At 25.2% G+C, this 25,074-nt stretch overlaps 1 protein-coding gene across 4 annotated transcripts in view; it reads left to right on the forward strand.

Moving 5' to 3' along the window:
* LOC113551069 (collagen alpha-1(XVIII) chain-like) overlaps nucleotides 1–25,074 on the forward strand; it is a 229,410-nt gene that overhangs the window by 55,228 nt on the left and 149,108 nt on the right. The window contains exons 1-2 of one of the 4 annotated variants that reach the window (XM_026953104.1): nucleotides 9,918–10,381; nucleotides 19,274–19,804. The exons of the other annotated variants lie outside the window; for them this stretch is intronic. Of the exons in view, the coding sequence (XP_026808905.1) occupies nucleotides 19,580–19,804 (225 nt within the window). The 5' untranslated portion in view covers nucleotides 9,918–10,381; nucleotides 19,274–19,579. Of the gene's footprint in view, nucleotides 1–9,917; nucleotides 10,382–19,273; nucleotides 19,805–25,074 lie in introns of those variants that run through there. 4 annotated transcript variants of the gene reach the window in all.

The following is a 25,074-nucleotide window of genomic DNA, read 5'->3' on the forward strand; positions in this document are numbered from 1 at the left end:
GACTAAATCGAATTAAACTCAGTTAAAAAAAAAAAAATGAAGTACTATAGTTTTTTTTTTTCAATTTAATTAACCATAAGAATTGCTATAAATAGTTCGTATTAACCAGATTGTAAATAATTATTAATGTATCGTTATAAAAATTGTAAAATTTAAATTAAAAAATTAAAACGATTATTGTAAATCTTAATTTTTCATGTGTCTAATTTAGTTTAAATTCTTCTTGTGTATATTAAAAGAGTATTTTGTATTATAAGATAGTAACTACATAGTTATAAGGTTTTTGGTTTATGATAAATGTACTAAGCAACTACAATACAATTATTGGTATGTATTATATTTAAAATGACTGGGACATGTATTAATAAGTATTAGTATTAATTCGGAGACATAATAATTAAATCAATAAAACTATGACTTTTCTATAGTACTAAAATTATTTTATTAAATTTATACGTTCAATATATGCATTAACCAATAATATAAACAATGCAATGTAAACATTTAGATTTCTGAATAATGGTTAGAGCTGAAATTCAGGTTGAACGTGAACAAAATACATAGTACTCAAATTAAATACTCAAGTACGCGAGGCGTGACACTTAAGAAATTCAATCCATTTAAATTATAACATAATAGATAACTACTAAAAATGTATAAGATACAAGTTCAAAAATTAAGATAAAAATATCTTGTTTTGTTAAAAAAAAAACGATTAAACTTGCAAACTAAATGTCTAAACACATAAAAAAAAAACAATTATTATTAATATCAATAAAACTGTATACGGACATATTTGTTTATACAAAATTATTAATATTTGTAAAATTGATTTTTTTTTTTAGTACATTACAACAAATAATTTATGAATTATAATATTTACTTTACTATTATTACTATTTTAAATTGTATGCTGTGATTATTAAAGAAAAATTATTCATATGGTCGTATTATTGACTTTACATGTTGTTAATAATTCATAAGTGAAAGATCTCAAAACAGTTATGAATGTTTTGTCGTCTAGACGTTTTATAAACAACATTAAAAAACATTTTAAATGTTTAAAATAGATTAAGATAGTTATAGTTATTAAGAAGTAATATGATATTAGTCTAAATTTATTTTTGATATTTTAAACGAAATATTTGTCATGTCCAATAGCCATGCAATTAATAAAAACATAAAATACACATTATCATTTTAATTAATTTAAAATTTATTGGCTCGTATTTACAAATAGTTGAAAGGCTAACAAAATATTATTTAATAGAATCTGTTTTCAGTTTTTATGTGTGTGCTTGTATTTTTTTATCGGAATTTTAAACATTGGTTTATGAATAATAATTGTAAATAACAATGGATAAAATTATGCCTTCGTATAAAATCGATTTTAAATTTTTAAATAAATCAAAAGTACTGTAATAAATAATTTTTATTTTTAATTATTATAAATACTGTAGAAATCAATATGACCATTTCATTATAAATTACGGGTAATATGATATTTTCAACATCATTAACCTTCATTAAATATACCTAATACATAAATATAGGAATTAAATTTTGTTTTGAAAAAGTATTCCTTTGTTAATAAATACAAAAATGATTTAGTAATAATATACGTCTATTGAAACTAACTACGTTATATATTATCCTAAAATAAATAATATTTATATTTATTTATTTATAGATATGTAAAAAAAACCCTTTAGAATAATAGTACAATAAGTTATAATAATTACATGACAGTTAAAATTTAAATAGTAGCGAAATCCATAACAACTATATATAATATTATGAATAATTGATAGCAGTACTTAATGCTACATAAAGATTTTACTTAAAAATATGGTGCGACATGAAAAAGAAATCGATGTGAGTAATAAAATTGTCAGCTAAAGCAAGCACTCTCGGAAAACCAATACGTAACTATAGTTATTGTGGTAAGATGGACAAAATTATATAAGATTTTAATAATAGTAAAACATTTATTTTTTATTTTTTTAAATCTTATCTTTATTTTTTTTTTTTTTATAAAAATATATTTTATACAATTATAACCAATGCATAATTCATTAATTTATCTTATAGTAGGTATATATTGTTATGTCTCAAGTCACTGAAATATTTTGAAAAATTTACTGAAAAATTAACTTGCGAAATTGTATATCATTTGAACACTAGATATGGCTGTTGTATAAATATTATATTCATTTTATAAAATATGATTTTATAATTTTGGTAATCCTTATTTATAAATAAATATTTATATTATAAGTGTAACCTAAATGTTTAAGAACTTTATAATAAATCATTATTTGTTATAATTTAATATTATGATAAAACTTTTGTTTTAAATTTTCCTATTTTCTGAATTTTATAGTTTCATTATCTGAATATACTGTACAAAAATTAAAGACTAGTAAGTATGTTATTTACAATAGGTATTGTATTTTTTCCCATCTCAGATTTTTCATTAATCAAATTCATAAATTTAAAATTTAAATGTTGTTATTTTAATGACAATTCATTTTTACCAAAAGAGTTTTATTCTTGGAGCATTGTATAATATATTTACATATTTTTTTTATATAAATATATATATAAAAAATTTAGATTGTTATAATAGTGATAGTATTTTTTTATGGCGAGTACCTTTTTTTTTTATAAGTTGTTATTAAATAAAAATAAAAATATAAGCACCTTATCAGTTCGGATACGATAGATTATTTATTATATTTTTTATAATAACGTTTTAAATTAAAATACTATTCCAGCAATATAATCGTGTAATATTATAATTATTAATCTACTACAATAAGGACTAATATATATGTATACTTATAATTATTAATAAAAACTTGAAACAAAGATATTGTATACCTACTCAATAAGTTATTCAAGTGTAACTGTATAATATTATAGTTTGTATGAAAAATATTCATTCTAAAAATTTCTTTACTTTGCCTGATAAAAAATGATTAAATACATATTTACATAAATTAAAATCTAAGCTAAAATTATTTTTTCGATATGATATTTTTAAAAAATGATTTAGATGTAAGTCATGCGTACTGAGTCTATAATAAAATCATTAACATATATATAGTGCATACAAAGATTGAATTTTCTAAATTTCTATACATGTTGATTACATTGAAATTATATTTAATTTGTATAACAGGCGAGTCTTGTGTATACTAAATAATTATAATTTATACAATTATTACTCTTACCTTTATAGCTGCTCGTTTTCCACTAAGTCGACGTACATAGTATCATTAATATCAATTCAAGATGAAATTACACATTATTACCTATTCCTCTACTAAACTAAATATTTTTATAAAATTAAAATACCACAATCAATGATAATAATATTGATAACCATAAAAAAATTTAAATAAAATTTAAGCATAGTTATAACTATTTATAACTCTTTGTCAATTTCCAAATTTTCCATCAGACCTTTGATCGATTTAATGTAGTTTTCATAAATAGATGTTTTATTTTATAAAAGTTAAATAAATGCATGCAACTAAAATGTATTTTAGTATAATGTTTACTCATATTTTAATTTGATGTACATTAAATTTAAAATTATCCAATTTAAATGATTTAAATAACGCTTTAAACCGTACACTGTCAATGGAACATGGCAATAAAAAGTTCAATATGTTTTTTTGATAACTGTGATATGCACATAAAACGACAGCCATTATTCTGATCATTTTCTATTTTTTTTTTTGTTTAAAACTCAAAAAAAAAAAAAAATTCTAATTAACATTTTATATTTTTTTTTCTCTGAACGGTTTTCATAGTTATGTACTAGCATCATTCTTAATTAAAATTTCATTAAAAATAGACTTCTTTAAAATAAATTAAATTTTAACCTATAAAAAATAATAAATCCAATAGCATTTCAATTTTTCAGTGTATTTAGCTTTAATTATGCCGGTTATAATATCGTATTCCCGAGTAAAATAAAAAAAATAATATATATTATATAAATAATAAATAATGATGATCCCGGATTTAACATTTCGCTACCATTATTACCACTGAACACATTTCAAAAATATCTCGAATTATAAACGACACAATTCGAAAACGCTCCCAGACGATAAGTATATATTTATTGACTTAGAATAATACAAAATGTACAGTGAAATATGTTTTAAAAGTTACATATATTTATTATGATTTTATATTGTACATTGTGTCTAATGACAAGAAATTATAATTTGATTAGGAATCAAACATCATTGTTGGTTACACGTCACACGGTCAAGTATACATAGTTTGAAACATATTATTATCATGTTAATATTTTCTTCTATCTATTCTATAACATTTTAATATGTAATAGAAAAACACAATGGTTTATGGTCAGGTAAACGGCTGTAAAAACCGTATAAAATGTAAATGAAACAATTTTATGATATCGTAACATACTCACGTGAGTAGGTTAAAAATATGCGATCGAATGGCTTGTACTCGGGCCAAAATCAAAAACCGATAATAATATAATATATACATTATTATTATTTATAAGAAAATAATAACTTTAAAAGTCATGATTCACATTACTATTCATAAACTATTAGATTTATACGACTATAAGAAAAACATAAAAACCTTATTACTTTATTACCACGTTGGTCATTTTATTTTAAATACATAGGTACGAGTTTTTTTTTAAATATGTTTAGAACATTTTCAAACAAATGTATTAAAGGGGAAAAACGAAGTAGAATGCATTTTAAAGAGAATTCGAGAATATATTTTTCAATAATAATAATATTTGTCTTTGAACTGTTTTTGAAGGAAAATAGTGAAAAGATGAGTAAAAAATAAAACATAATTATTACTTTCTCTAGTGTAACGCAAATTAGTAAACGCATTGAAATACATTTGTATGAAACACGATTTGTTTATAAAATTTTATTTTTATATTCGTAGTAAGGTTTTTTCACAGGTTATTATTAAATACTGAAATACATTTGACTTAAAAATTGTATTTTATTTTAAAATCCTTTATTGCTTTTACATTCTGTTTTTTTTTTTTTTTTTTTATAAATATGTGTTTAAGTTAATTTAAATATTTGATAATAGCGCAGTTATAAGTCACTTAAAAGCATTTTTTTTTTTTTTTTTAATTTAAAATCTATAAATAACAATAATATTACGACACTTTAGTTGAATGAATAATTAACAAAAATTATATATATAGCCCGTTATTAGCAGCTCAGAAATTCATAATATTAATTTTCTTTTCGACAATTGCATATTATAGTATCTCTTATAGTGCGTTTCTTGGAAAAACACTAAATTAAATGATTTATTTTATATTATATTATTTTATAATATATATGCGGATGGAATGGAATTAAAAATGTTTAACTATTTGTATTACTGTTATATTATAAAAAAATTAATGTTTCGTTCATTCATTCCTTTGTCTTATGTAAAAAAAAAACTACTGAATCGTTTTCAAAAAAAATTATATTAATAGATTACTTGAGACTCGATATGAATTTGTAGCTTTGTTTTCAACCCACATGGGGTGTATTATGTATACATATTATTTCAGCGCTCACGACAATTTAATATTGTTTGCTTCTTATATATAAGATTGCCATTTGTTGCAAATAATAAAACAGTTTTTATGATTATATATTATTTTCTGTATTGCGTTTAATTTTGTTATTTAGGATAACAAAGCTATTCTATATGAATGTAAAATTGAGTAACGACCATTTTATAATATATAAGGTAAAGTCTATGGTTGAGGTTTATATAAAAGTACTTTAAAATCCACGGCCAATTTTAACAAAAAAAAAAAAAAACAATAGAAGAATAATTCAACTGAATTGAACGAATTGATATACATATATGTATATACACTATATAATATATGGTCGACTAGTACAGATATTATTAGTCAGATTATATTTAAATATACAATTTTTGATTAATTTTCCCCATATTTTGAACACATATTATTTAGAATCTCGGACGGATCATAAACGTATTGGAATAGCAACCACGAGTAATAGCTATTATATTATATAAAAGACAGACTGTATGGCTGAGGTTTAAACGTAAAATAAAAAAAAATACTCGTTCGATTTTGACGATTCAAGAAAATGTTTATATTATTATAGATTATTAAACCAGTTTTTATAGGTGGGCTTTACTCAGTATTAATAATATTAAAATTATAACCAGTAACCATATATTCGTTTATTTTTGCTTGCTATTGGTTCACGTAAAGGATAAAGTTACTATTATTACTATTCGCCGAAGGTGGATTGGCAATATCGGTTTCATTTATCGCCGGATAATACAGCTCGTAGTGTATAAAAAACCCGTACAAATATATTTTGTGTACACAAAATGATAATAATAGTATTAACCTTTATGGGTTAATATTACAATCATAGACATAATTAGATTATTTTTCGGTCAACTAAAATAAAAAAAAAAAAAAAAAAAAAAACGAGACGGATAGAGAAATACCGAGATCGAGAAAGAAGTAATGAGAGGGAAAGATGGATGGTTGAATTAATACATTTTAATGAGAGAAATTTTTCTCAGAGCTGTTGGAATAAGGTGAATAAAATAATATGCCGCGACGGTTGCTTAATAACTTGAGATTGGTGACATGAGACGGGTGAGCGAAAACGCCGGAAATATTTTTAGTGAGAGTTTTTGGTCGGGTTAATAATATATTCCGCTGGAAGTTGCGGAACTTTGGAATACTCATTCGCGAAAACGTTACACCTGTTCATCTGACGTTTATAGAAACCAGGCCATTGTATACAGGGCAATCCGCTGTCTCGAGACTGTGTGAATACACAGCATACGTCTGGTTGTCAGGGAACTTATGGATGCTTAAGACATATCTGAGAGTCAATATAAAACGTTTCATCTATCACAAAGTCAACAAAAGGTAAATACTTTACACGCAGTAAACATTCACAACAAATTTTAACACAATTTATTGTGTATATTTTCATAAATATAATTGTATAAGAAATGAATAAAATGATAAAATGTAGAGGTAATATTATTTGTTCATAAAAATATACATATATTTGTATATATTATATCGACAGAATATGGTTTAGTTATATTATCAAGGTTATTATATAAAATAGTATTGCCAATATTATTTTTCAATAATTCATCATAAACAAATTTTTGAACAATAAACTTATTGAAGTGTGTAAAAATAATATTATTTATTCTTATGGTTGACAAGGAGAATGACGTGATAAAAAATAACTTTGAGTTATGAAAAAGTTTTCAACGCGAGAACACTTAAACTATGAAAACTTCAAACATTTAAGATTACCAATAGCAATTTATAAAAGAATATGAAAATTCATAAACGAGTTTAATATATTTTTAAGTAATAGTTAAATTTATAATCAAATTTAAAACATTTTTAAACAATATTGCAAAAACGCATAAACAATTTATTTATTTTGTAAATTGTAATTATTTGTAAATTAAAATAAAAAATAACAACATTTTGTATGGTTAATTAAATTTTTTTTTTTGTTAACTTTTTACACATTCAATATTTTTTTTTTTTTTTTTTTGTATATTTATCAACTGCATACATCAATTTCGTATTAATTATATTTTCAATTTTTTTTTATGATATGGAATGCAAACATATTATTATACACTATGAAGTATAATTAATAATTATTATCGTTTTTAATTGTAATATGGATATCAGCATGGTATCTAAATAGCCTTCGTGGTACATTTTACTTTGTTTCATAAAAAACATGAGCTGCATATTTCAGACAGATAGATATAATTAAAATTAATTTTTGAAACACATATCAATTGAATACAATAAAAACATTCAATTCTTTTTCATTTCTTCAAACAAAAATATATATTATATATCACACATTATTACAATATATAAACAATTGAAATCCAGTTATCCTCAAATAATATATACACATCACTACAGTTTAAGGTACAACACATGAACAAGCTAAATATATTTCATAATTTATTCGAATATAACTGTTGTTTATACACATTTTAAGTTTGTTGTACTATAATAATATTTAACACAATTTTTATACTTAAGACACATTACTTCAATAATATATTTTTTTATAAGTCAATATTAATATAATATATATATATTTGTCTTGTAAATAAGCTATTTTCCTTTATCTTCATTATTAAATCATCAGGTACTTAAACAACAAATTAATCTATTTTCCTATACATTATTCTTGTAAAATTTGATTTCTGTTTTTTGGTTTCTTAGAAATGTTAATAATCCATCATAACATACATTAAATGTGTACCTTAAATTGATAGTTAAAAACATTCAGGTAAAATGTTGATTTTATTTTAATTCAATTCAATTTATCGATTTGTAATAAATTTCAATTCATTTAATTACAGTTCATTTTTAATTTAAACTTAAATTATTTCACACTCTAAAAATGAATATATAATTAATAATACAAATCACTATGATGATAATGAATAAATATATTAATAAATGCAGTTTGTGTCATGAGTACAATTTTAATTGAGTTCGTATTATTACTTGATATAAACGATATAAGCCTCACCATTTAAAGATTCCTATTTAGTATTTAACTTTGAAATTATGAGACTATAATATTTCGTTAGATTTAGTAGAGATTTCTCAAAAAGTAAAAAAAAAAAATTTGGAACATCAACTTTTTCAAATTGGCGAGCTCATGCTATGTTGTCACGACTGGACTGTATAAGAAAAAAAATAACAAATCACGTATAATAAATTATTTTAAATATGCATCGACTCAACACTGGAATAATATTACATCGCCACCGATTGCGGTGAACTAGCAAAATAATTATATTTTAAATATAATGCCTTCTATGGGATTTTGTTTTAATTTCATTGTAGACTAAGTGGAGCGATAAATATATTAATTTTAAAACGATTTACGTTTTTTATTTAAATTTTAAATTGTGTGTTTGAAGACACATTTTATAGTAAAAAAAAATACTCTACTCATTAACGTTGATGAAGGTTTTTGTTAGAATAAGTGATTTTATTGATATTTTTGTAAGATTATCAATGAACATGCTCAGTATTTTTTAAAATAATCAATAGCATTTTAAAACTATTTTACTTTTAAGTATGAAGCTGAGATGATGACAGAATAATTGGATATTCACGCGTAAAATAACGTTTCAAACAATTTACTTATAGACTCATAGAAGGTCTTCGTCCAAAATCGTATTTCGCAATAATTCATCATTGAATTGAAATCGAACACATACATTCCAGTGATTGATTCAATTAAGAAATATACTCGGCAGATTGGTTATCTACTTTATTATTATTACTTCGTCGTTAATGTTCAAATAAAACACGTTTTTCTTTGTTGTTTTCGTTGTCGAGTGCGAAACAGCACAGTTCGTAATCATAGTGCGGTGCTACGGTTTAGGGATTCAATTTCGAACAATTATTGAGCGTGAGTTTTGAAGAAAACGATCTCCATTTCACCTGTTGCGAACAGTGATGCTTATTACACACGAGTCGGCAGTATCCATTACATTCCCTTCTATCACGCTATCTCTGTGTGTGTGTGTCTCTCTCTCTCTCTCTCTGCAGCGACATCGTCTAAATGTCAAAACAGCCATGTAATCCTTGTGAAATTTTGCCGAAAAAATAATAGAAGAAGAACAAGAGAGAAAAATAGAGGGAGGAATAATTGAAGGGAGAAAAAAAAGGCACAGCACCAAGCGGTCGGGTCGGGGTGTGGATATACGCGCGGAAGGGTTGTGCGTTGCAGAACTGGCGCCGGCGCTGGTGATTTGGTAGTATTCTCGAAACGTTCGCACCGACCACGCTGCAGTATAGTCGCCGTCGGTCGTATTAGCGGATGCCTATCGTTATTCGAACGATATCTCGTGTTGCATAGTCAAATCGAAAATAACATCGCGTTAGACGTGGCGGAAATAAAAAAAATAAATAAACAAAAAATTTAGACATTTATCAATATATTTTTTTTTTCTTACATACGTATTCACATAAATGATCGTATGATAATGATATTTCAGTAGTATTGTATTGTATAATAATTGTTGTATCGAGTAAGACAGTATTTTACAGATATACGTAGTCAAATTATTTATCAACACGATCGTTGTCGTCTATCGATGGCTGTGGGTTTAGGGGAAATAATTATTTCGCATAAAACGCTCTCGGTACTTTGCGAAATCTGCTTAAGCTTTTAGCGGTAGTGAGTGAGGAACACTCAACATTGTTAAAAGCGTGTCGAATAAAAGTTTCCCCCCTCCTTTGTGAAAAATCTAGAGGACAATCCATTTTGATCAGGTAATGATTTTCTTTTTTGTTGGATTAGAAAAAAAATGCATTTAAAGGTTCACGTTTGATCTTGGAAACGTGAATACACATTAAAAAATTCATAAACTATATGATTTTTTGCGGAAACAATTATTAATTTTTGACAATCCTTCTAATTCAGTTAAATTTAAATTATGATTATTATTATTATTATTATATTTTTCTAATCCTAGGATTTGAATATAATTATAAACAACGATATGTCGATTATAATAATTCATACATTTATAAAACACACACACATGCATATATATATTATGCCAAATATATAGAGTAATTATAGAGAGTATCACAAACATTACATAGTTTTTATAGGAAGACTAACAATTGAGTTTCCGTTACTCATAACAGTTTAAATATGTATATATTTTTAGACACTTATTGATATTTTTCAATAAAATAACAACTCGCACCACTCATTTTTATGTATAGTTGTAATTATATTACCCTTGAATCATAAATAATGACTTTTATTGAATTTTATGATTATATATAATCAATTTATGTACATGTATTAATGTTCATAATTTTAGATTGTGCGCAATTGTATTATAATTATTTTTTTCTTATTAACTAAATATATATTACTATTAAATTTATCATTTGAAATTTGTTTTCTGCGAATATTGTTTATGTAGTTAGTAAAATTACATTTTTATTTTTAAGAGGAAATCGAAAACCAAATACGTTTTACAATCATTAAAATAATAAAATAATATTTAACTTTTATACAATGTGTTTCACAATTATTTCGTTATGGTTAGTTAATAAATATTATTATTTAAATGTGCGAAATTATTTATTACAGTAAAAAATGGATTTAGTAGAAACTCTGTCTAAAATTATTTGCTAAATATAAAAAGACTTTTCTATGACCACTTATTATGTAGTAAATCAATATAAATAATAAGTTATAATTTATAACTGTTATTATAATATACTTAACACAGTATAATCGTTTTCATACGACGAACATTAAATTAGAAATACTAAGTAATTCAGTACTCAATAAAAAAAATCATCTCGGGATTGCTTTAAACTCACTCATTGTATACTTAGACAAACGAATATGAATAATATTATAGCATTTAACTAAGAACAAAATAATAATAAAATTATTAGAATGTTTTTTTTTTCAACTCATGAATTGAGAATACTTAAAATTACTTTATATTTTTTCTAAAATTGTAATTATTTTTTGATATTTAAAACATAAAATACTATTGATTTTATATTGATGTGTTTTATGTTTATAATATATATATATAAAACACTTTATAAGGTAATAAAAATGTTTTATAAAATACTTATTACGGAATTTCCAAATGGAAATTTAATGCAGATGTTTTTCTAGGATAGTTATATTGCATAATTTATCATAATATCCTTAGATGTTGCGATAAAATTCAAAACAAAAAAAAACGTTGAGATGTTTGTTAAATAAATTGTTTATACCTATTTTTTTGCTAATAATTATAGAAATAAAAATAAATTTATTATTAGTTAATAAAAATATGGGAATACAGACCAATAAAAAAAAAAAATAATAATAAAATATGAGTCAATGGATGTGTTTAATTATAAAAACAATGATTGGTGTCATTGCATTTGATAAACAAGATTGTACACCACTCAGTTTAACTAAATATGATCAATATTTTTTTCCACTAATATCACTAAAAATGTTTATATTTAAAAAAAAATACCTAAAAATACTTTTCAATTAAAACAAATATAATATATACCTATAACATTATAATTAATCTAGACAAGAACATAATGTTGTAACATTATGTATAATTCATAAAACTTTTTCACGTATATTCATTACTTATTTTAGAAATATTCGAAAGATGCATTTAGTAAAATGCCGATAATTTAAAAATCTCTTTTTCTACTATATTTATTAAATTTCCCATCAATTGAAGCAAAGTAGTAAACTTATTGATATTTTGTACTAGATTTATACTAGATACTTGGTAGATACAGAAAAGAATTAACTGTGGAAAAAAATACACAAATTAATATACAAACATAAGGCATAGATCCTTGCTCTGCGTAGGATCTAATAATATATAACATATAAAATACGTAAATTCTGAGGTAATTTACTTGTAATCTCAAACGAGTATGTTATATTTTGTATACTATATTATCGGCAGCACCGATACAGTTAGAGAAGTTCGTAATTTTTAATTGTTTACTGATTTAATTTATTCCATTTTTGATTTTTGTCATTAATATATGTTATATAGTAGTCATGAAACTTACAAAATTTGTTTTTTTCAATTTTCAATAAAAAATGTAATCATAATTTAAGAAACATGGTTCAAAAAACTTCAAAATCATGACAATTGTTTGGCATATCATCATATTTAAATTAGGTATACATATTTTAATACATCTTAGATATAAAACAATGACATGATATTTTTATTGATGTTCATCTATGATTCCAATCTGAGCAAAAAAGCCATTCTGTTTTGAAAACTATGCGTTTTTATTCCAGAAAAAAACATATTTCCAAGGAAGTGAATACTCCGATTTTAGTAATATGCTTTTGGTTGAAAATCGAACGAAGAAAATTGTACTTTATTGTGTATATACGTTAAGTACGTTTCGAGCACATATCAAATGGAGATATTAAAAAAGTGTTATTATTTTCGACTGTGAATTATGAACATTTTACGTTTAACATGATCATCCAGTATCATCATCATATCACATTTAATTTAGCATACATTATTTCGAATGATTCCTAGTGTTCCTACTTATTGCTTATATCATACATATATAAGGGCACGCTGAGTTTTTTTTTTAAATATTAGCATCTACTGTACACGCACATGTTATAATAATTTTATAAATATTGTACAAGTTATATTATCTTGTAAATTGTTTACTGCTAATGAAGTAGGTATTACGCATGTATAAGATGAATATTATGAATACTCGTTTGTTATCGATGTAAATAATTAACTGTAAAATTAAATTTTAATAGTACCTATCTTTACCATACACTGTGATATGAAACGTTGAGTGATGAAAGATGATCTCACAACAACTTTGTGCCATGGCTATAGCCTATAAGTTACATTATAGATTACTTGATGAAATGTTGGTTGTTATGAGGAAAGTGGTGGTGGTGGTGCGCTCTCGGTTGCAGACATCTATAATAGCGAACGGTTCGGAAAAAAAATGAATTGCCCAGAGTTGGGATTAAGTCATTTTAGATACCTGGTAATGGCTGGTAAACCGTACAAGTTTACGGAAAAACATGATAGCTTCTTTAAACATTACAACTTTCGATGAGACATGAAAATATTGTATGGTTCAGCGATTGTGAATGGCTATATTTAACAGGGCGGTGACGTAGTCTATTCAGTAATTACGTGTGTAGTTACCGCGTGTATTTTGTAAAATTAAATATATTGTATCGCTATATATTATAATAAATAGATACTGGGAAGCTTTATTACTCAACTCCGACCACTGTTTTTGTAAAAATGTCACCGAAATAATTGAACAGATGGCATCACGTGTGTAATGTACCAACGTGTATATGTATAGGTATTGTTTCTCAGTTTTTCGGTTTTCGAAGTTGTGTCGGTCGTGTATTTCCTTTTTTGAAATTATCTGTAATATTGGAGATTATACTAGACTAGAATGGGAACCTTTCTTTTATATAAATATATATTATAACTATCGTGAAATATTTTTCACATCAATAACGACAAAATATAAAAATTAACATATTTTACCGACGACGTATGCGCTGTAAATTTCAAATACACGGATTCGCATGACGATAATTTTGAAATTTTGTATACAAATTGTATTATAGAAAAAATAAATAGTATAAATATTAATAAATTAACCGGATATATAATTAAAAAGAACACGAAAACATTGATTTTATTTCCACGAATTTAGACTATGGAAGATGCATGTGTTGGAAAATAATAGATTTCATTTCATTTTATCTCGTTAATATAGTTTCATGGGTTACGCACAACCTACACATGAGCAGTGGAAACCCGAGCATATAGCCTCAAGTCCTCTGGCCATGTTATTTCTTTATTAAATGAGAGCGATCACAATAATAATATTGTTTAAATCGGACCTGCGGCTTGCGGTTAATGAACGGACACTTTACAGATGACATACGGACCTCGATGGGGAAAAAGGAGAAGTTCGTTACAAGTCAAAACTATTGTATTATAATATTATCCAACATCTTTTAGTTGAAATTAATGTTCATTTTTCTACCTACTTTAGCCTCAGTTTCAGCGATCGCTCGTCGCCGCTTTGACACCACAAAAAATACAATATCTAACTTATGTACACTTGCTCACAAATCTGTCTATATAAAAATGTTTGATGATCCAGTGACAAACGGTTTTTTGCATGTAAGTAGTATGACCACTACCAATAACATAATAACCATCACCTCGATGAATAATGAATTATTATTGAATTATATCAAATTTTTAATTAATATGCCATATTTTCAAGTTCTTTTTTGTATTAGGTACTCAATGAGTGTTCTGTGCGATACAAGCGATAAAACATAACTTCCCCTCTCACCATAACTGTAAACTATTTAGTGAATATCTAATATTTAGTTTCAAATTCAAACGAGTTGTTTTTCAGATATTAAAATGTTCCATAGAAAAGTCAATTGTTCTTGAAAATGGTATTATAAAAATAAAAAATAAATGTAATAGTGGATCTAATATTTATTACAATTGGACCATTTTTACAAATCACGAATGTTAATTATTTATCGTTATTAATAAAAGATATTAATAATATTGATATATTTATTAATTAAAAAGGTTATTGTTTAAAAAACTGAAGTTTTCATCTTTACGGTATACTCCTTAAATAATACAAAAATCATAAGTATTTTAAAATATGTTCCTTAAGTATAAGTAAAAATTCCAAAAATTATATTTTGAATAACTAAAGGATTCCAAGAAAAAAAATGAGTGAAAATGCTTGGTGAAACACTCAGTATAGTATAGAAATGTAACCGATAGTAAGTAGGTCCGTCAAGTCAACCAACCATTGAGACCGTAAAATGCGTCAAACAGACCGTAGGGCTTAATATTTTTTTATTATGTTTATTATTATTAACGCGAGTACCTTTATTATACAAACGACTGTTGTAATATTGAGAGAAGAGAAACATTTCGCTGCCACAGATGACATTTAATCTATTTAAATATTTATCTACTTTTATAATATTTTTATTACGTAGTAGAAGAGAATAAAGGATCGCTGAACATCACGGTGCATGTTATTTGCCAATGGCTGCTAACAAATAGAGAATACCGACATAGTTTTTATTTAACCGACTTTGACCTTTGTAGATGTAAGTGCTTAACCCTAGAGAAATTTTATGCGATTTTTTTTTCGTCATTTATTTATTCATTTATTTTTACATTTGTAATCTGGTCAGATATTGTTCATGTTTTGAAACACTCGACACTAAAATATTTCTGACAAAAATGTTCACTGAATGGTATATTTTAATATTTTTCCACTCTGTGTGATAAGTGATTTCACTCTTTATTGCATACTCCCATTATATACTTGAGAATCAAAATATTATTTTCCATCTGAATAGATAAGATTACACTACAGTTCTGAAATCATATAGTCGACATTTCAACTTGTTTTTATCGCATAACTAAACATCTAAATCTTAGTATTCGCATCTATAATAGAAATTGCACGATGCGAACATTTCATTTACGTTTATAGTCATAAATCGATTAGAATGGTTTCGATATGATTCTTCAATGATAAAAGCTTTTGTTAGATATAAAACAAATTATTTTTGTTCTCTGTTTCTAGATAAAATATATTATATTCTGAAAAAATATACAATTTAAGAATTTAAGTAATATATTATATTTTTTAAATTGAATTATAATCTGAGTCCAAATGTTACATACAGTTGCGACATTAATATTGATACTGACAGAAGTATATATTTTAATTCCATGTTTGTAATAGAAATTAAAAATTAAATAATATTGTAATATGTATTGTAGGTAAATAATACAATTATTATTAAAATATATTATTTTTAATTAGTAATTCATCATTAATTGTAATATGAAATTTAAGCTATTCAATATAATCTATTATTTCTCAATTTTTTTTAATTTTAATTATTATAACAGAGGAAGAAATTTGCATATCAAAAAAGGACAAACATCCTTTATAATATATACAGTTATTGATATCTTGCATACATTTTACAAGTAGGACCATATAGCATAGTTTGTATAACAAAACTCCATTTCCTGTTTGTCCAATAGAATTTCAAATTATTTCAAAGTTGGTTTTTATGTATAGTTTTGATGTTATATAATATGTCATAAAAACAATTAGGAATTTTTTTTTTAACTAAAATTGCTCACACAAATAAAATAAACCAATGGCGAGTTGAAAAAAGATTCAATAATAATAGAAATTAAAAACTTTTATTCTGTTGCCCTTGTCACCGAACTACATTCCGTGACGTGTATCAACTAAATAGTGTAGTGGATAAGAATAATAATAAAAAAAAATCCTGCTTTATAAGCATTATGCTTTGGGGTTTCATTATTTATTACTACAATGTAATATACAATATAAAACTACCATTGTCATACATCATATCAAAATCATTTTTAATGGGTAAAATTATTTCCTTGCATTGTTCAAAACTTAAAAAAATATATCAAATATTATTGCATGGTCGGTGTACACTAACATTATATGAACATTTAAGTATTGGATTGGCTAAAACCTATGAAGTTTGGCTCATTCGAAGACCAAATACCAATAGGTTCTAAAATAAGTAATAACGGGTTAAACTTGTTGACCTAATATAGATGTTTTTATCTACCGTTTTAAAACTAAAGCTAAAGTCAAGCTATAGGGGTTTTAGTGGGCTAATTTTCAAAGTTTAACGTTTTTGTTTGAAAAGTGAATTTAATATTGAAAGTTTTAATGTATGTCATATTATATTAACGTTTATGAAAAATAGTTTCATTAAAGGAAACAAACGAGTCAAAGAAATTAAAACAATAATCAAATTGAAATATTAAAAACGCAGAATACCGTACAATTATAATGTTTACAGGTAATAATGATCCCCGTGATAAGTGGTAACGGATAAAATATAACATTTAAAATAATGTATGACCAAAAAAAGCGCATAAAATGTGCCGTTTCGATTTTTTTGTCGGATTAAGGAAAAAGTAATCAAAGACTAGAATTTTCAGGTCAGATATGTAATGTCGAACTCGATAGATATAAATGTCACATGCACAGACTATAATTATTTTATATTGTTTGTGATTTGTAGCGTTATATAGGATCGCTGTAAATAAAATGTGCTAGTTTAATTTTAAAAACAATTAAAATTATTTTTCGTATCTATACTAGTTGCGTTTACCAATTAATGTATTGGAAAAGTAAATCAAATAATAAATTGCTGTTACGGTTTTACAATGAAATCATTTCTTTTTATTGATTGTGTGTAACCATTTTTGTGAAAAGCCTTTAAATATAATCTATTACAGTTAGTGAAATGATACGAAAATATATTACTGGCCCATTGTATCTAAAATTTATTTATTTTTTTTTTTTGTTAATAGCAAAATAACAATAAAAAAAGAATACTTATAAAAGATTTTTATTGTTTGTGGTATATTTTCTAATATGTTTAATAAATTTAAAAAAAAATAACTTTTCTTTGTAATTGTATATTAATATAAATAATATATATATATGTGTGTGTGTGTGTGTATGTGTAGAAATAGAAATAACTAAATAATGATGTTAAACGAATAATGCAGTTTTTTTGGAATGGTAATATTGATCCATTGTGTGTAAAGTATATGCATCTAAAAATTGACGTTCTTATAATATTATGAATACGAAATTTAATGTATTTTATAAATATACATAATACGTTTGTACATTTGAATTACTTGTGTACGCTTTAATTATTGTCCAAAACAATAATTATAATATATTTTATATTACAAAAAAAAAAAAAATATTTTTAGATTTCAAAATATAATTTCGTTGTGTTCAATTAAAATAATTAACTAGATTTCTAAGCACACCAATTTTAATTAGTGTTCGTAATCGCATCAAACTGAAATATTTGTAATAGTTAATTTTTTAATTTTTCATTAAGTAAAAATATTTATTATAATATTCATGTTACGTTCAAAAGTCATACTTGGAAAAAATAGTGGTATAAAAACAATTTTAACGTCTAATTTGAACGATTGAATCAATAAATGAAAACTCTCAAACTATGCATAATATTATTTGTTTATACTATTTAAGATCACTATGATTAATGTGCACATTCGTTTGCTGTGCATGTACATATATATATATATTACTATCGCATATGAAATTGAGCATTTCATTTATACTTCGAAATCGCATGATAGTCAATTCAAAGTGTGACGATAAACCTCGAGGGGAGATGTACACTACAAATGCGGTTAATGTCTATATAAATTAGTCCCGTTTTTGGGTTGAGCGCATTTTTACACTACGAATCTCCTGCGGGACGGCGACTAGATTTTACATCATAAATCACATGTGCCGCGTGTACTTATGGGATTTTCGACTATTTCATCAAAATAAATAGACAGTTGGACTAGCTACAGCAGTTCATCGCAAATTTAAAACGTTACGACCGGCTTTATATTAACACCGCCGTGGCTTTGCCCATTTTTATCCAGATTTTTGACACGATCTAAACGGAAAACGATTTAGGTTATATTATAATATGATATATAATTATTATTATAATTTTTTTGTTTTAATATTGTTTAGAGCGTATTGAAATACTCGTCGATAGTGATGTACACTAGTTCGCATCGTCTCTCGTCATTCGATTGAGAACAAAGATAAAAAATAAAAAAAACTGAAATAATGTAAAACTTCGGTGATTTTCCATGTACCGAGGACACTTGTAACCAATAACAGTAATAGGATAACAATATCAAAACGAAAATATAATATTATTATTATAATATTATTGTTGCTATCGCCGTGTACGCTTTATCGATCGCGGTAAATTAACATGCGCTCGTGCGGCCGTTATCATGTGCACTGAACGCGTCTGCCGACGACGACGAAATGGCTATCGTTTTGTCAGCCAAATCGAAGGTGATAACGGGCGGCGCGGTGGGTGTGGTCTTCCTGCTGTCCGGTCTCATGTTCTGCAACCTGTTCAGTTGGAACGTTCCCACGGAGGACGGCGGCGCACTCGTTGCCGGGGGAATCACCAACGGCAGGTCGGACGACAGACTCAAGAAGAACAACAATAATTGGCCTCCCACGTCGTTGCACCTCTATCAAAAGGTTACGTGTTTGTTATTTGAATTATTTAGATGTACCTAATATTAGAATTTCCGTACAAATGTAGTTAGTGAATGAGAATGTCACACAATCTTTTTTTTTATATTTATATATAAACATTAGGTACTATAGAGTTGGTTTTATTTTTTTACATTTTATGTTTAAGATTCATCAACGAAAACCTCAATTCTCTCAGTTTATGCACGATGTACACGTTGACGAATTTGTTATAAAATACATATAATATAATATACAAAAAATACTTCGTCGTACAATAAATTTATTATTACAGTATATTAAGCAGTGAAAAACGGGGATAGTAATAATATGATATTTGTATTTTACAATATACCTTGTTTAGTATTATTATTTATTTTATTTTCCTCGAAGTTACCCTCTAATACTAAAACGAGTCGATAATAAATTATAATATGAATTTATATACAACAATATTTTAGTTATGTTCTAATAGTACCATAATATAGTGCATGAAGTGGTTGGTGACAGTAACAAATTAAAAAAATGTGTAAGTGTATAATTTCTTGATTATGTCTATATAGGTAGATGGTACTACGATTGGAGTTAGTAAGATTGAAAATTGTACTTTAATTATAAGGTTTTCAATAGGAGATATATTATGGGAATATTTCCTTTAAATCGATATTGTTTATGTGTATTGGGAACTATAATTTGTTTGGGTCGTGAGTAAATATTTTGATTTTTAAACATATTATGCCGTATGCAGTTTTATTATCATATAATATCATCATTAGTGTTTAGAATCCGTTGAACCGATATTTTTAGCGTTCTGTTGTTGTTATATTATGGCATAAAAACTTTCTCGACAAACTGATTTTTGTAGTAAAGCAATAATAATAATTATTATAAAAACTCATTACAATGTAATTCTTTGATGTGACAAGTTAATGAAAAATCTTACCTTAGATTAACTAGTTCACGTTTTAATATTTTTTTGTTTTCGTATTTTATAAAGAAAATAAAGAAAATTACAATTTTAAAATTAAATTCTTATTTTACAATACAATTTTTTTAATTCAAGGGAATCAAATCCAAAATATGTAGAAGTATAACCCAAATAGACATAAAGGTGAATTTAATTTCGTTTTTAGAATCCTTAACATTTTTTTGTATACATTTGGTAAGGTAGAGTTTTCGTATGATTCGTCTTTGCTAATACGCATGAATATCATAGATTTAAAGAAAATAATAACACAATGAAAGTATTAAATGATAATTGAAATAAAATATTCAATAATTCCTACTTGAAATGTTATTTTAAATAACGCAAAGCAATAGGAAATGTCTAGCCTGAAATGGCGTATCGCAGGTTTTTTTACAAATTTTCACCGCCAAGTACTACTGACACCATATCAGATATGGATTCTATTGGTGCTAAAATTGTTGCCACGTGAAATACCGTTACAAATGTATTCGCAAACGATTGCGTTTTAAAACTCACGGAGATTCGAAATCCAACGTAATATTTACGTGGTCAGACATAGATGCGTTGGTGGTGATAATATTAAAGCAAGCGAATAGATATTAAGATAGTAAGTATTACGGATAACACATCCACATTTACGACGTTTCATTTCGCGAGAGAAAGACAAAAATGGATCGTAGTATGGTGGTCGATGGTTGTAAAACGTGAAGGGTCTAGGAAGGGTGAAGCGGGTGACCGAATAAAAACGGCGAAGAAATCATTGCGCGGAGCAATAATAATATTCTAACGACTTCCTAACGAGCTTCCTCCGAGGGCCAGTTTGGAATTATGATGGGAAAAAAAAATTTTTATTTGGTACGGAAATGGCGTACAACGAGTAAATAAATAAAAACCAAAACGGAACATTGACATTAATTTTTATAAAAATAAAACGTTTTATACTTCTTTCAAACTCGATAATTTAACTTTGTTTGAGTGTAGTCGCTGCTACGTTATTAGTCACTGTGGACTTAATTTTGGGGACGTGATTCATGCCATTGCGCTAAGTGTTTGAAACTCGTTTAAAGTTATTACCAGTAGTACGCGATTAGATCGAAATACAAATGGGAAAAGCCTAATTTATAATTTACTAAAACACTCGAAAACTTCTTCATCGACAATTTCTGTGGATAGAAAATTTTAAATAATCGTATATAAATTCAAAACTATTATTACATAACACTTCCAGAAAGTTTTTTTGGTAAAATCATCTGGTTAATAAAATTATTATTAATGGTCTATGTAGGTATAATAACTTGCGTACAAATTGTATTTTTGAATAGATTAGGTTATCTCTGTATAATTTTTTTTTTTTTTTTAAATAATAAAACGTAAATTTATACTATTATGGACAATAGTAATTAAACACAGAATAAAACACTGGAACAATAGCATGTAGTCACTGTAATAATATCGTTGTTTTATACTTTCACGGTTTTATAGTGCATTCAAACATACCGACATTTGTAAAAAAAAAAATAAGATCAAACAATTACATTGCTCGTAATTATGGCAATAATTATGTGGGTAACCTTAAACGTGAATAAAATGTTACGTATTTTTGAACGACTAAAACTTAATATCTAATAACTCAACGCACAATCAGTGGACCAAAAATCTTAAAATACAATAAATTACATTATTCAAATTTTTAGTTTATATTATATAATCTACATTCTGAAATGTCCGAAATAAACAAACAAATTCAATTGTAATAATATTGACTTAAAAATCTACCCATGCGAAAAATGGTCTAATGTTGATTTCGGACACTTTAGTGCACAAACCTTATATATATATATATATATGATTTACATATATAGGTACCTATACTTGGTTATACGTAAACAAATGTTTGGATTTATCATGAAACATTCAAATCCCATCGTTAAATATACAGATCGATATTATTCATACCGTACCATAATATCATATATTTGAAATTATTTCGAAAATCATATTTGTATGATAAAATAAAATGAATTTATAATATCGCGTTTGAAATCAACTACAAGAGTTTTTGAATTAAATTATTATTGTAGACTAAACAATCTAAACAACGGAATCAAATTAAAAATTATAAGTGCCATAATTTCAATTTACTAACTTGTTCACTATTATTATAATATACCCACTTTAAAATCAACTAATAATTATATTATAACATTAATAACTCAATATATGTTTTTAAATCCTTTGAAATTTATTTTTTTAAACAATATTATTGTACATGATTCATGTTAAGTAAAAATATTTATATTCATAAATAACGAACGGACAAGAATTATTTCCCGTAAATTAAAATTTATAAAATCAAGATAAATAATTATTACTAAATAATACAACACTTGAAATCGTCATTTGAATTTTTTGAAATTTTTTTTTTTATGTTAAACCCGTTAAGTAAAATTATATAGGTAAATTAAATATTATTAGTATCATCTATACAGTCCAAACAATACAGTCAGTTATCAGAATGATAAAAATTGAAATAAATACAAAACAGTGTTTGAGATGTGCAAAAACTAGGAACTTAAGCTATTATTATAACTCACTGTATATTATTAGTTCTTATAATATAATTATAGTTGGTGAATGCATACCGATTATTATGAATATTTAGAAAAAATACATAAAAAATCTTTCATATTAATATATTATAGGTAGGGAGATACTTCGTCGTTTTAGAAATTCATTAAATAAACAGTAAAATATCTGTTTATTTAGCGTATATTTGATGAAATTATGAACATTCATTTTTTTTCATTCACTTTCATATACATTTTATTTTATTCATCTTCTAGACCATATTATTATATTTGTATAATAATCGTAAATATTTACGTATTAAATACATATATATTATAAATATAATACTACTATTATTCCATAATACATTTATATATATATTTTTTTACTAAGCTCGTTATAAATACCTTACTTAAACTTAAACAAACAATATTCAATTACGTATATACATGTCTTAACAATCGATTAAATAAAAACTACCATTATCAAAAATATTTATGAGATTAGATAATATAATTGAAATTGTAGTTTTGATCATAGAATATTTTGAACAATTTTATGGAATACCTTTTATTCTATTTTATCCTTCAAAACACAATTTAAACCATAATGTAACAATATTTTAATTTATAAGACCGGGGAACTCTTTTTTTCAGCATAATACGTTTCGAGTTCAACTCACTATTGGATGGGTCACTATTATAATAGAGGTGTTCAATTTAAATTCGAAAAATAAACGTTTCTGAATGTTGAACATGGGTTAAATCAACATATATTCTTAAATACATTGAATGTTGTATTATATATATTTTAATCGTTATTACTATTTTCTTAATGCAGTAGATTAAACTAGTTTTTGACTAAAATATTGTACTGGTACTTACAGTGATTTCGTTATTTTCGTGATATACGGTATAATAGAAAGTATGTCTTCATGATATAAATAGTTTAAAATTAGTATAAGTATTTTTTTAAATGTCACTGTCCATAAATAATTTAATTATACTTTTTAATGTTGAAAATGTTCAAGTGTCTGTGATTGATATTCCACGAATCATAACAAAATAATTAGAATTGTTTAAAGTAAAATCGTTATTTTTCGTTTGAAAATCTACTTTGTCAATATTTGAAAATTTAAATAAACAAAAATATATATTGCGATGCATATTTAGTTAAATGATTCAATAAAGATATCTATAATATATAGTATATGCGATATTTATAAAATAAAGCGATTAATTATTATCTGTTTCCTAATTATACGTTTCTCTAATGTCTATCACTATTTCTGTTGTGTCTTTAATAGCAACAATAATTTTCTTCAATATATAACTAAAAACAATCAAAATAGATATATAGTTTGGTTTCGTTCATGGCCCTAAAAATAACATGATACAATATAAATACACAATTGGTAAAAACAAAGTATACATTCGAAATATTTACGGAAACAATCATTTTGTGGGCAATGGAATGGTCGGAGGACTAAATTGTTACTGATGCAAAACGTTATCGGTTTGAACCCAGTAAAGGGTGGAATCTCTTTCCGGGCAAGGATAATTTATCCCGCTGTCAGCGTGGCAGAAGCATATTTAATTACTCTAATAATTCAGCTACCAGCACCAGTTGATTGACCTAGGTTATAGACATTTGACAAATTCCGGTCAACAGTGTCATATATGAAGCACAAAAAATAAAAATCCATATCCATCATGATACGTCCGTTCAAAAATGTTTTTTT

Source organism: Rhopalosiphum maidis, chromosome 2 (genome assembly GCF_003676215.2).
Source record: "Rhopalosiphum maidis isolate BTI-1 chromosome 2, ASM367621v3, whole genome shotgun sequence".
Lineage (NCBI taxonomy): Eukaryota > Metazoa > Arthropoda > Insecta > Hemiptera > Aphididae > Rhopalosiphum > Rhopalosiphum maidis.